We start from the raw sequence: 14,183 nt of genomic DNA, 5'->3' as shown, positions 1-14,183 counted from the left end.
TATAGAAAACTCAAGTATATTTCTAGGAATGAGGGGTTGGCATTCCTTTTCTTAAAGGGCCAGATAATAAATATTTCAGGCTTGTGGTCCACACAGTCTCTGTTGCAAAATTTAATTCCACATTTGTAGCAAGAAAGGAACCATAGACAATATAAAAGTAAATGGGCCTGGCTATGTTCCAATGAAACTTCATTCACCAAAGCTAGTGGCCGGCCTGTGGGCTACAGTTCACGCATGATGTGTGTATGTATATATACAATTACAATGAATTATATATATTTCAATGAAAATTAAAATATATATTCAATTACAATGAAAGGCCTTACATATGATATGTGTGTGTGTGTATATGTGTGTGTGTATATATATATATATGCAACTAACAAGTGCAAAATTTTACAAACAATTTTATTTACAATAACGAAAAGATAAAATATACAGGAATAAATTTATTAAGAGATGTGTAAGATTTGCACACTGAAAACTGTAAAGCACAACAAAAGAAAACTTTAAAAGACCTGAGCAAATGAAGAGCTATGCCACAGACATGGCTATTAAGATAGTAATTCTCTCCAAATTGATTTATATTTTTAAAGTAATCTCAACCAAAATCCTAAGACTTACCATAAAGCTAAAGTAATCAAGACAGTGTGGTGTTGGCATAGCGATGGACATATAAATCAATGGAACAGGCTACGGAATCCAAGAAATAGATATCTAACTTACATAGTCAATCGATTTTTGACAAAACTGCCATAGACAAAGGAAAAAGAAGTCTTTTTACCAAATGGTGCTGAAACAACTGGATATCTGCATGAAAACAGTCAAACTTAACCCTTAACCTACACCAATCACAAAAATTAACTAAACATGGGTCAAACACTTACATAAAAGAGCTAAAATTATTAGTCTTCTGGCCAAAAACATAGAAAAAAAGTTTTGTACTATTGGATTTAGCAAAGATATCTAAAACAGGACATGAAAAGCACATATTATGAAAGAAAAAATTAATAAAATTGACCTCTTCAAGATTAATAACTTTCAATTTTGAGAGACAAGTCACAAAAATAAAAAGGCAAACCACAAACTTGGGGAAAATTTTGCAAAATATATATCTGAATAATAGGCTTGTCTCAGACTAAAGAATTTTTATACCTCCATAATAAGACAACCCAAATTTTTAAAAATGGACAAAAGTTCTGAATAGATATTTCACCAAAGAAGATATACAGATGACAAATAAGTTCATGAAAAGCTTCTCAACATCATCGACCATCAGAAAAGTACAAATTAAATCAATTGCAATGAAAGGCCTCACCTGATCAGTACTCTGTTACCTCCCTAAATTCATGCCATCCTGCTTTACCCCTTACTCACTCCATTACAGCCACATCCATCTGACTCTCTCTTGAACACACCAAGCACATTGTACCTCAGGGCCTTTGTACTTGCTGTTCCTCTGTCCGGAATATTCTACTCCTGGATAGCTCTCTTATTTACTTCTTTTAGGTCACTGCTCAAATGCCAACTGAAAAGTGAGAGCTTCCCTCACCACCATGCTTAAACTCCCTGTATGTGCTCCTTCTCCAAACACTCCCATTCTTTGTTTTACTAATTATTTACTGTAAAAATACCACCATCTAACATATATTTGTTTGCATGATAATCTGACCATAATCCCTCTACACTGTAATACAAGATCTATGAAAACAGGGATTCTCTCTACATATATTTGTAACCTCCATGCACTTTCAAATGTAAAAAGCTGTTACTATATAACTGGAAGATACTGCTGACCAACTTTGTGTTCAGAGTTTTCCATTTGTGAATTATTCTTACTAATGAGCCTCAAAAACTAAGATAAAGAAAGTCACCCCAGTAAAAGCATTTTGAAGTGTTCCTCATTCTTTTCATTAGTTTCATTTTGCCTGTTTGCAAAACATGCTCTCATATCACTTATCTATTAAGGATAAGGAGAACTCACAGTTCGTTTTAATATCATGGACATGCACTTTAGAAACTGATTAACTTACCTGCAATGAAAAACAGATAATCAATGCTAACAGCACATACAAATAGGTAAGTAATTATTGTAAGATGTTCCTACTAATTTCTTATGCATTTTTATGATGAAATACAGACTAACAAAGAACATATGTTTCTAACTTTAGAAACATATATTTCTAAATTTGGTGCATCTTTGAAGTATTTAGACATTTCTTCATGAAACATTTGTAACCTTCTATTGTTACAAGTGATAATTATTTCATGTAATCATGTATATAAAGTATTTATCTCAGTAATATCTTCCTTTCACTAAGAAAATCACTTGAATTTATTTGAACTAAACATCAGCTATGATTCTCAAATTTTAAAATTCTATATTACTTTTCTCAAATGAAAATAAGCATGATGAAATCATCTTTCTGAAGCCAAATACAGTGATTCCATCATAGCATGAAATAAGTATCAATGCTCTTTGTTCTCCACACCTTTCAATCCATGTATCTACCAATTATTGATTAGTCAACAATCTCATTAATGTTCATACTGCATATATAATTTATGAAGTACCCTACACATTACTTTGGCTTTTATTGAAACACAACTTTTCATAAGCTCTTCATATACTCAGAGAAATAACTGATAGTCTATCAATGTCAAATTTAAGATAATGCACTAACATTTAAGAAATGGAAAGGAAACATAAGAATCTCCACAAAGATGGAAATTTAAAAATATGGTAATCTTGGAGGCAAGGGGCCTAATTACTCTGCACAGCAACTATATTTATGTAGTAATTTTAGTCTCTCTATTGGTAGAAAAGGAGAAGTAACCTTTCCCTCAATCTGGCCATGGATAAAATTCATGATCTGCCCCCAGCTTATGAAATTAACTTCCAATACATTTGCACACTGGGAATGCAAAACCAACTAATTTCCACCTGAAGTTCTTTCTATTTTGGCATTTCTGATAGCATTCCCAAGGACTCTTAACTAATTTAGAGTGTGTTTAAGCTAGCATCCACATAAAGCTCTCTGATAATCATTATTCTCTTCAGGGCCTATTAGTTTTACTTGAATTTGTCATATATAGACTGCTAGACTAACATTTTCTTATTACAAACTCTCTTTTCACTCCTATCAGTTAGCATAACCACCTGGTGACCTGGAGGGTTGATACTGAACTTCTGTTTAATCCTTATCCTAATTAGGTAAAGCAGCTAAGCAACCGGAAACCTCTGCCTACCTCCCGTTAGAGGCTTGAATCAACCACACTCCAGGCCATTCCTAGTTTAGGAAGGGAGAACCCAATTGGAGACTCAAATGTGGTCTGACTCCACAGGTCCCAGAACTGCTTTTTAGCTTCCAAGTTGGCCTGAGTTCACATGTTTAAATAACAAACATTAAAGAAGGCTTTGGCACAGCTGTAACAAGCCAGGTTTTCCTAATCTGATGTTTTCTTACATCCAAAATAGTGAAGGCCTCTTCACTGGTACTTCATTCCACGTAAGGGCATTTGAAGCATCCCACACAGAATAGTTCAAATTGCATGCAATTAAAGGAGAACATCATGTATTTCAAATCATCTCCCAAAGGCTTTAAAGATTTGCCTCATAAGCAAGAGTATGTGTTCATCTGAATCACTCACCTACATTGCACAATATGTTAGAACTAAATTTCTTTTCCTTTCCCCTCTTCCCCAAATTATTGCCTCCTCAAATATAAAGATGGAATCTTCTATATTTTCATGGTAAGTAGGAACTACTGTGAAATACATATTTTCTATTACCTTCATCCTGGTTTCCTTACCAAGGGCGCACTGCTATTTAGGTAAATAACTGTTGATCTCAAAAATAGACTGTTTGAGTTCTGGGAGAAACACAGAAGCAGCTCTTACTTTAGCAATCACTGATTAGCATGTTTGTTAAGAAAGATGATTATCAGGCCCCTTTGAATCTCTGTTCTCAGGTGAGATAGTATCATGACAAGATAACTTTAAGCAGTAAGTAATTACTCTAAAATAAAACCACTATTAATACCTATATTCATACAGTCCTCATTTTAAAGACTTCTTTATAATTTATCATAATAAAAACGAAAGGAGGTTTTTGAGAGCCAGAGTATGCATCTTTGTTAAAATTAGGCCTTTATATTAACAAAACAAATGCCAGAAGGATTAATCTTTTGGCAAACTGAGTCTACCTCAAAATTCTCATTTTCTTCTTTCTTATCACATACTCCTTGCTGAAGGAACCTATTTACTTTTCTTTTCTTTTCTTTCCTTCGTCTTTCTAGGTACCTGATTCCCTCAAAGAACATCACAGAATAACCACAAAACCTAAAGATACCCTTTTCTCTCAGTTGTTGTAGGTAGCTCTATTGTTCTTGTTTACCCGCACTATCAACAGATTTGCAGATTATTCCCGGTCTAGATGCCAGATTAGTATGCAAGAAAATTCTGCCATGCCTTTCACCAGGGAAAACTACTGAATACATTAGAGCTCAATATGCATATGCATGACTGATATGTGCCAGTATGCTCATGTGAACATAAAGGTATCTCCTAATTATATGAGAACCCTCCAGTACTTTTCCACGCTTGGAAAAATTTCTGAGACACCCAGATTATGAGTGACATCCAAATTATGAGTTGTGTTTACAGCTGTCAGACGGAATATCTGAAATAGTAACATATTTAATAGTAAGAATAAAAAAGTATTTTTGAATACTTATAACTAATTCTCCGATGCCCTGGTTGTTGAATGGTCAGCTCAGGACTCTAGAATCCGAACAAAACCATGCTGCCTGCTGTTAAGGATGCCTACTCTGAGACTTCTTGGCCTCAAAGAAGCAACTGCCTGTCTAACCTGATGCCATAAATACCCTCTGGGACTCAAAAGCAGTGGTTTTCACATTGTTGTATGTGTTGGAATTACAGGCAGTGCTTCATAGAAATGTAGTTTTCTAGGCAGTCTGGGGAACATGCAATTTTTAATAAAACATTTCAGGTGATTCTGATGCAGGTGGCTTTTCAGAGCATGCTCAAAGGAGTGCTGTACTTGAATATGCAAAAGATTTGCAGCAAGCAGCAAAAGGGATAACTCAAACTCAAGAAAGGAGAAACACTAAGATAAAACTATCTCAGTTCAAGAATCCCAGATCAGAGGAATATTTAGGCCTTTATGTCAAAAGTATGCCTTACAAATAACTATTCAAGGGAAGTTGGTGACTCAAATGGACATTTTGGAGGGACCTCTGCCTAAGTAAATTATTTGTGACAAGGCAAGTATTTATAATTCTTAGGAAGGTCAGAAAGCCTACAGCAAATTCTTATGAAATCTCAGGCTTCGGTTTCAAAATTCTTAGGGAAATAGAAGAATCACAATTGGTGTTAAATATGACAACGCTACTAACTATGGTGAGAATTATAAAAATTATTTTTAATGTGTGAGATGCTAATGATCATAAGTATATACACTTATTCAAACAAATTCGTACTTGCATTTGGCAATTTAGACTCTTTATTCTTTAAAACAGTGGCAAATCCATATAACCTACAAATATCACCCATAGTTTTGTGACTCACGAGTACAGCCTGCTTGCCATGAAAATGGAGCAAACTTGAAGAATGATGTCAAAATTTCTCTTATGCTCTACTCGACAATCTCAGACATTAGGCACTAATATTAAAACATTTTTGCTTATGGAGGTGAAACAAAAATTTGGTGGTGAAAGGTTGCAAGTCTGCCTTTGATTTAACACAGTACAATTGAAAAGTTTCCAAGAAAGTTTGCCTCCTCAAGAGTCACAAGCTTGCCCTTTAATCTTCAGAAGGTTTATACTTCTCAGAAGTACCTCATATGATAGCTCCCCCTAAGTCCTTATCCTAAGGACAACATCTGTGACTCCACCTTCTACTGATTTCTAAATATAGCTCAACAGAATGTGTTACCTTACTTTTAACCTTGAGCAAACCAGGGTGTGCCTGTAGGAACAATCTACCTTGAAAATTCAGGAATATACTTCAGGCATTTACTGGGTTATCATCAGAACAAAGCTGAAGATTCTGAGCTCATTATAGTAAAATGTTCTGAAAATGCTCTCAAAGTATTTTTAACATTTATCTGTGGCAAAGCATTGCATAAATGATGACTAATTTAGAGGTCTTCCGGATATGAATTTTAAAATAATTGCATGCAGAAAGGTGTAAAATGAGAAGGGTCCAAGGTGATTTTGTGTGTGTGTGTGTGTATCTCAAGAGGAGCATTAGCTGATGATGACAAATAGATAATTAGAATCCTCAGCCTCGGAGATGTGAAGGATTTTGTGATTTTGCAGGCATGGCCACGAAGCTCTTAAACAGACTCATTGTGAGTCACTACTCATAGTGTGGAAAGATCTGCACTGGTTAGGAAGGCTGAGAAGATAACTATAAGCTAATTTTAAACGCTTTTGGTCAATGGCAGAAGATTGGAAGCATAAAGCCAACAATAAATCTTATTTTTCAATAAACAATTTTATCACTTTCAGAATTTCATAAATATTTAATTGGAATCCTCTTGCACACACATTCTGGTGGCTTAACAGAAGATAAATAAGAATATAATCATACATGGATACTTCTCCCAAATGAGCCTAATACAAACAACTAAAGAATCATCCTTCTCTCCTTGCTCAGTGAGTATAATATAAAATACACTTTAATCAGTATTCTATTATTATTAATAACTTTCATGATTCCATGATAGAACACAAGAAAGAAAAATGTTTATGCAGAGATTTTACAGTACTTTAAAAAAGGGAAAGGGTAGGGATAGAATAAAGAATTCCAAAACTAAACATTCTTCATAAAATCAGAATTTATAAAGCAGAAGACAGTATTGGAAGGACCCAGGATCCTTAACCAGGTTTTGCACAGCAATGTTCAGCAGAAGCGAGGCCGTCCTGTTATCTCTCTAACACAGTGGGGAATCAGGACGAAAAGTCCAGCCTGCCACCTATTTCTCACAAAGGACGTCTAAGTCTTTCCTTCTCAATTTCATCTACGAAAGACCAGCATGTTATCTTTAAATAACTAGCCATCAAAGTGTGAAAAGCTGCTCTTCATCTAGTCCAATCAGGATGGAGTTGCTTTTCAGGCATATCATGCTACTATTTTCTGTGTTGAGTGAAGAAATGATCAATGGTGTTTTGCAAGAGTAACTGTAAACAAGGTAGAGGAGGGCCATCCAGAAGACATAGAAGAATTTCTAATAAGAGCCATGATGAAAGAAGTTCCATGAGGAGCAGATTACAACCATTCAGTTTGCAAACATTGCTTAGGTGATTATAACAATGTTGTTACAAGTCCTGGAACTAGGGCTCAGAAATAAAAACAACATGTAAGAGTAGGTTTGGGATGTTCTCATAATTTGCTTCTTCGTGAGCCATTATATTTTCACTGGCTCATGTACTGAATTTCCAGTTTTCCTAACATGTCTCAGATTTATAAATTCTGAAACAAGTGGATAGAAATGTATGCATTAATTTTTTAAACTTATATATGCATCAAACACGTATTAAGCACTACACATGACTGCTCACCAATACTTAGAGCACTTCTAAGTGTGACATTCATCATCTCCAGATACAGGCCCTTATATTTGCTATTAATGTAACACTAATACTTTAAAAGAAATGACTGCTATCTTATTCCTTAACAAGGTTTGCAAACTAAGTTGTAATAATGTGCCCTTGTTAAGGCTCTTTAAGTGATTGGATCCTTAATCAAATAGCCTATAGTAGAAAATTTTAAAATATGCTATGCAGCCCCCAAAAAAAGTTGTAATATTAATAACGCAATAAACTGGCATGGGTTCTGCATGATTGAATTTCCCCAGGAAACTGGTCACTAAATAAATAAATCAGTGCAGTAACTGTCCAGGGCAAAGTTGATGATGATGATGATGATGATGATGATGATGGCAATTTATTTCTGGAACTCTTCTGAATATGAACAAATTTTCCAATTTCCATGTATTTTGAATAGTTTCAAACAAAATACCACGTGAGTCCATAATCCAGTGGTACACCCTTTTAATTTAAAATTGTACTGAGAGCATATTAACAGCTTTAAATATTCAAATCCAGTGGTCATTATACTTCGCGTTGCAAATCTTCTAAATTTTCAGTTTCTATCACATATTACACTAATAAATGTCTTCAGTAAGAGTTCTACCTTATCTGGCTGCCAGTTCCATTCTGCCTCTATCTCTGCTTTACTCAGGCTGCAGCACAAGTCATGACTGTTGTAACAGTTCTTCTGCAGAAATTCGCCCTCCAGTCCACATCCTTCCTACTCTCATTGCCTACTTTTAAACCTTTCATGGATTTTCATAGTAAACTCAGTCTTCTAATGTTATTTCCCATATGATGTCCTCCATAATCTTCCTCGGCCTCATTAATTCTTTACCTCCCAACGCTTTCATAATATTTTATTCATAGCACTTATGTACTGAATATGATTAATTATCTACTGTGTATCATCACTGCTAGACTGTGAATTCACTGAAAATGAGAAATGCATGTTGTTGATTTCGTGTCACCCAATCTAACAATGCTTTATCAAAACCAAAACCAAAAACAAACAAAAATCTAGACATTTTAGTCACTAATTTCAAAGTTCAAGCTATAACACAATGACATTTGCGAGGCAATTCATTGATTCTTTATACACAAGCAATAAAAATCAGAATACGTATGTGCAGAAGCAGCACCATTTTCTATAGAAGCGCATGCCATAAAAAAAATTAAAAAACAACAAACAAACAAACAAACAAAAAACAAGGAAATTGGAGCACCCGGGTGGCTGAGTCAGTTAAGCAACCAGCTCTTGGTTTTGATTGAGTTCATGATCTCATGATTTTTTAGTTCAAGCCCTGCCTCGGGCTCTGGGCTGACAGTGCAGAGCCTGCTTGGGATTCTCTCTGTCCCTCTCTTTCTGCCCTTCCCCTGCTCTCTTTCTGTCTCTCTCTCAAAAATAAATAAATAAAAACTTTAAAAAATTTTAAAACAACAACAAAAATGAGGAAATAATATGACATTACCAGAATTTATGTACATGAAATCATAAAGCTTGACTTAGGGACCTGAATAAATGGGGAGAAGTAACATGTCTTAATATTGAAAACTTACATTTGGAATGAGTTAATTCTTTAGAAATTAATTTGTAAATCCCATGCATATCAAGTCATAACTACAGTAGGATTTTTAAATGGGCTTTGTCAGACCGATTCCAAAATTTATACTGAAGAGAAAATATGTAAAATTTTGAACAAGAATGAGAGAAAACTTTTTCAAGCACAACATACTATAAAGGTAAGTAAACTCTTTAGAACAATATGGTATGAGCTCATAAAGGAACAAAAAACCAATTAAACAGAACCGAATTAATTCCCTAAAATATGACCATTTGCATTAAGATAAAACATATCAACTCAAATGTATGAATAAGGGAGCCTTTTAAAATAATATGGAAATAATTGGTTAAAAATGTTTTAAAGTAAAGAAAATTAGAACTCTACTCCATTCTATACCCAAAAATTAACTAGATGAGGAAGGGTTGAGTAGTTAGATGTAAAAAGAAAAAATAGTGTTTAAAAAGTACAATATTTTCATAATATTCAGAGAAGTCCTTCTAAGTGAGACAGGACCAGAGAACTAGGAAGTTATAAAAGGAATGACAAGACATACAAATTAAAAGTCTTTGAATGATGAGATACATCACAAAGTAAAAAAGAAAATTGACATAGTATTAAGAGAAAATACTATAAAAATGTACACTACAGGGGCGCCTGGGTGGCGCAGTCAGTTAAGCGTCCGACTTCAGCCAGGTCACGATCTCGCGGTCCGGGAGTTCGAGCCCCGCGTCAGGCTCTGGGCTGATGGCTCAGAGCCTGGAGCCTGTTTCCGATTCTGTGTCTCCCTCTCTCTCTGCCCCTCCCCCATTCATGCTCTGTCTCTCTCTGTCCCAAAAATAAATAAACGTTGAAAAAAAAAATTTAAAAAAAAATGTACACTACAAAAAGGATTAATATCCTAATACATCTAAAATAAATAGGAAAACATAGAAGGAATTCACAGAAGAAAAAAAAATACAAGTACCAAATGTGTATGAAAAGGTGGACAAGTTAATTTAACTAGTACTGTAGCAACTCAATTTGCTACCAGCTTGTCAAAAATTTTACAGATGTTTATTATTCATTATGGAAAATATGAGGGGACGGGATCCTCTCATACATGGTGGATGGAGGGTTAAAATGGTAAAGGTTTTGGAATACATTTTGTAGTATTTATCAAAGCTTTTAAATTTTTTGAACCAAAAATTTCACTTGTAGGTATCTATCCTATAAAAATGCACATATGCACACAACAGAAGACTGTTCAAGGATACTCATGGCAGTCTTGATTTTAATACTGGAAAAAATGGAAACAATGCAATAAAGCTCCCAGACTTATTCCTATAAATGAGTCAGAGAATGGAATGCATTTCTTTCTGTTCACATAAAAAAAAAATCAAACTGTATGAAAATGCAAAGAAAAAATGGCTGGGTTGATACACACCAAATATTAATAATTTTGTCTGTGAGGAGGGTAAACATGATGGGAAGGTATGAAACACAGTAAAAGAAAATTTTCACATTGCATCACTCTTTTGTTTTAATCTTGTACAGTTACAATGCATTCATGTGGTTTTTATAGATTTAAAAAACAACTATAAAAAGAGTGCCTAAGAATATGTTTACCTAATTGCACAAAATAATAGTAGGCATAAAAGCTTACAGTTTGAATAATTAATAATTAATTATCAACTCATGCAACAAATATATACCAGCATAGTCTTGTACTAAAGACTAAGTTGAGCAGTAGGAATATAAGGATAAGACAAAGCCCTATCTTCAAAGTTATGCCATAATCATCAGGGGCCCAGAAAGGGCTTGAACCACAATGTGACAACTTCTACAATACAGGTCCGCAGGATGTCACTTTCCCTTTTTTTTTTTTTTTTTTTTTTTTTTTTTTAGTTAATAGTAATACTCCCAACGGATAATAGGGCACGAGAGTGGGAAGGAACTTCACATAATGGGCAGTCACTCTGACATGAGATCATGGGCTCTGCTGTGCCAGTGTTTGCTATTGATTCTCACCTCCACCCCCCACTTAAAAGCTGTGCAACCTTTAGCTAAGTGACTTAACTCCTCTTCACCTCTACATCTCAGCTATAACATGGTTATAATAACCTACATCCATTCCAAGGGTTTACTGAGAAGATTGAACAATGCCATTCATAAAAGCCTCCATATAGTACCTGGAACATATGTTTAGTAAATATTTGTCACTCTTCTGTTTGTTATCTTCAAAGAAGCCAAAGACAGCATGCTATGCTTAGAAAACTGAAAGAAGGTTGATACAGACTGGTAGCAAAACTATGAAAGTTTACTAGAAAACAGTGAAATAAGATAACCTTTAACTCCAAGTAAGTGCTGGGCATTTGCCTGTAGAAATCTGATTTTATATTTATTCACTTGCATATCAACAGGGAAATTATCTCATTATCAATAAAACAAATTTTAATATATATTCAATGGGAATTGAATATTTTCCTGGTGAATGTGTATAAATGATAATGAAATTATTTACTTCAAACATTTAAGACTTCCAAAATTGGAATTGAAAGCAATGTTCTATCTTAGTCAACAAGGAATTTAATTTTTGAAAAAAAAATAATTAATCCACCCAAATCAAATAAATAATTTCAATAAAAAATAATTTAATGCAGCTAAGTCAAAGATCCCTTCCTTTACATTTTCATCTGCCCTCCATCTTAAGAACATCATTACATATTTGCTTCCTCACCATCATTTCAAACCTGTAAGAATTCACATGAACTACCATTTCACACCCCATCAGTCTTTCTATATTGCTTGGATTTTTCATTATAATAAATACTATTACTGCTGATATTATATATATATATATATGCATGCATGCATGCATTGGGCTCCGCAGCCAGACTACACAGACAAAACCCTGGTCCTGTCAATTACTAGCTGTGTGACTAGGCAAGTTACTTAACCTCGCTGAGCCTCAGTTTCCTTAATTATAAAATGAGACTAATAATAATTAATAATTAATAATAATAATACATATCTACATATCTCACAAGGTTGTTGTGACAATTAAACAAACTGCTGTATGTAGAACAGTGTCTGGAACCTTTTAAGTGTTTAATTAGCTGGTGGGATTAGTTCTCTTCTTGTTCCCAAACGCTTCCTTGTGGTGTTCGTAACATAATTCTGTTTCCTGCTTCTCTCTCAATGCAAGGTTACATTAAGTACTCTCTCTTATTGGTTTTCTGCCCTTTTTAAACTTTATGTTGGGCCACCTGGGTGGCTCAGTTGGTTAAGCATCCAACTCTTGATTTTGGCTCATGACATCAAGCCCCATGTCAGGCTCTGAGCTGACAGCATGGAGCTTGCTTGGGATTCTCTCTCTCCCTCTCTCTCTCTCTCTCTCCCCATATCCAATTCAGGTGTGTGTGCTCAAACTCTCTCTCTCTCTCAAAATGAGTAAATAAATGTCAAGAAAGAAAAGATTTAAACTTCTATGTCAAAATAATCTTTATGTCATACTCAATACTTTATTTGAAGTCTTCATATCTTACTGTAGAGTAAAAGCTACATCTCAATCCCTATCTCCACCCATTGCTATCTTGGTGGGCCTTCTTCTAGCACTATTATTTCTCATTTTTTGCCCAATAATATCAGATTATTAAAATTAAAACTGTACTTGGATGTGAAACAATTCAAATATTAAAAGGACTGAGTTTATTTCCCTATTTAATTTCAACATTGAGTATAGCTTGGGTTTATAATCAACATTATTTTAAGTAAATAAGTATTTAATGACTATTTGAAGGAATAACTCATTTTAACATTATAAATCTAATTATGACACTAATGTAAATATTACTATAACTAGTACAACTAAAGGCTTCTGCTATAAGATTGATATACATTTTGTCCAGAACAGCTTTACTCTGTGGAATATTTATTTCTGTCTTATAGCACAAGCTTTCATAATGAATCACATTCAAAAAACATTAAAAAAAGATATATGAGTATATGTTAGGAAAAAAATTGCTGATGCTTGAAGGTATTTTCCATCAAAAATTAAATATGGCACAATGGTCATTTTGTAGAGTTCATTAATGAAATTGGGAAGGGATTATTAATCTCTAGTGTTAAATTGAACTTACAGTGAAAATTGATCAAGCTTCTCCTGACTCAGAAATACCCTATGGCTACTATTGATCAAAAGTTTGGGACCCTGAATATAATTCATATCCAAATACAAAAACGGGACATACAAATTGTTCTTAAAAGGTTTCTTATCAAAACCTATCGCATTTAGCTTACTAGAGGAAGTCTTATGAGCGTTAATTTTATTGTGAAGATCCACTGGAAAACATACCTGGCTAGGCTGAAGGCATCGTCGATCAAACCTGCTCTGTTACTGACAGAGAGAACCTAGGAGGTCAACCAGAAAAGGTAAAAAAAAAAAAAAAAAAAAAAAAAAGGGGAATCACTTAGAATTAAAACAGCAGGTGTTCACATATCAAAACAGATCTTTGATGAATAAATCCAGTTTACCTCATGGTTCCTGATTAATTGATCAATTAATAATCTCCAATTCCTTAAATCATAGTTGACTCTAAAATAGCCAGTTTGATTGATGTTCCCCAGCAACCAGCTTCCTTTGTCCAAAGTTATTCTGTGGTGCTCTGAAAACAGCATTTTGGGGGGTAAAAGAGATTTTAAAATTATGGGTTAAAATCATATGAAGCATATTTTCTAAATAGCAGATACTACATTACCAATAATTAAAAGAGAACACCATCATAAATACTTAATTGAAATCTACTCTTTAATCAATTAATCACTATATCTAGAATTTACTAGAAAACCTTTAGTTGGTTACTCATTATTACCTCAATTAATTGTTTTCTTATAATTAACATTTTTGTTCTTGATAAAACCCCATTACCTATACACAGTGTTCTTCTCAAGATAAATGTAACCAAGAAATCTGCCACTGTACTCATGTGGCTTCTAGGTAGATCGTATATAAATATGTGACTAG

The 14,183-nt window shown here is 34.1% G+C and overlaps 1 protein-coding gene across 1 annotated transcript in view; it reads right to left on the bottom strand.

Moving 5' to 3' along the window:
• TRHDE (thyrotropin releasing hormone degrading enzyme) overlaps positions 1-14,183 on the bottom strand; it is a 397,960-nt gene that overhangs the window by 66,950 nt on the left and 316,827 nt on the right. The window contains exons 11-12 of the mRNA XM_047868299.1: positions 13,694-13,824; positions 13,515-13,570 (exon numbers count right to left, since the gene is read on the bottom strand). Coding sequence (XP_047724255.1) covers positions 13,515-13,570; positions 13,694-13,824 — 187 coding nt within the window. The remainder of the gene's footprint in view (positions 1-13,514; positions 13,571-13,693; positions 13,825-14,183) is intronic.

The sequence above is a fragment of the Prionailurus viverrinus genome, chromosome B4 (assembly GCF_022837055.1).
Source record: "Prionailurus viverrinus isolate Anna chromosome B4, UM_Priviv_1.0, whole genome shotgun sequence".
NCBI lineage: Eukaryota > Metazoa > Chordata > Mammalia > Carnivora > Felidae > Prionailurus > Prionailurus viverrinus.
The sequence above is the reverse complement of the archived record's forward strand: the minus strand, read 5'-3'. Positions and strand labels throughout refer to the sequence as shown.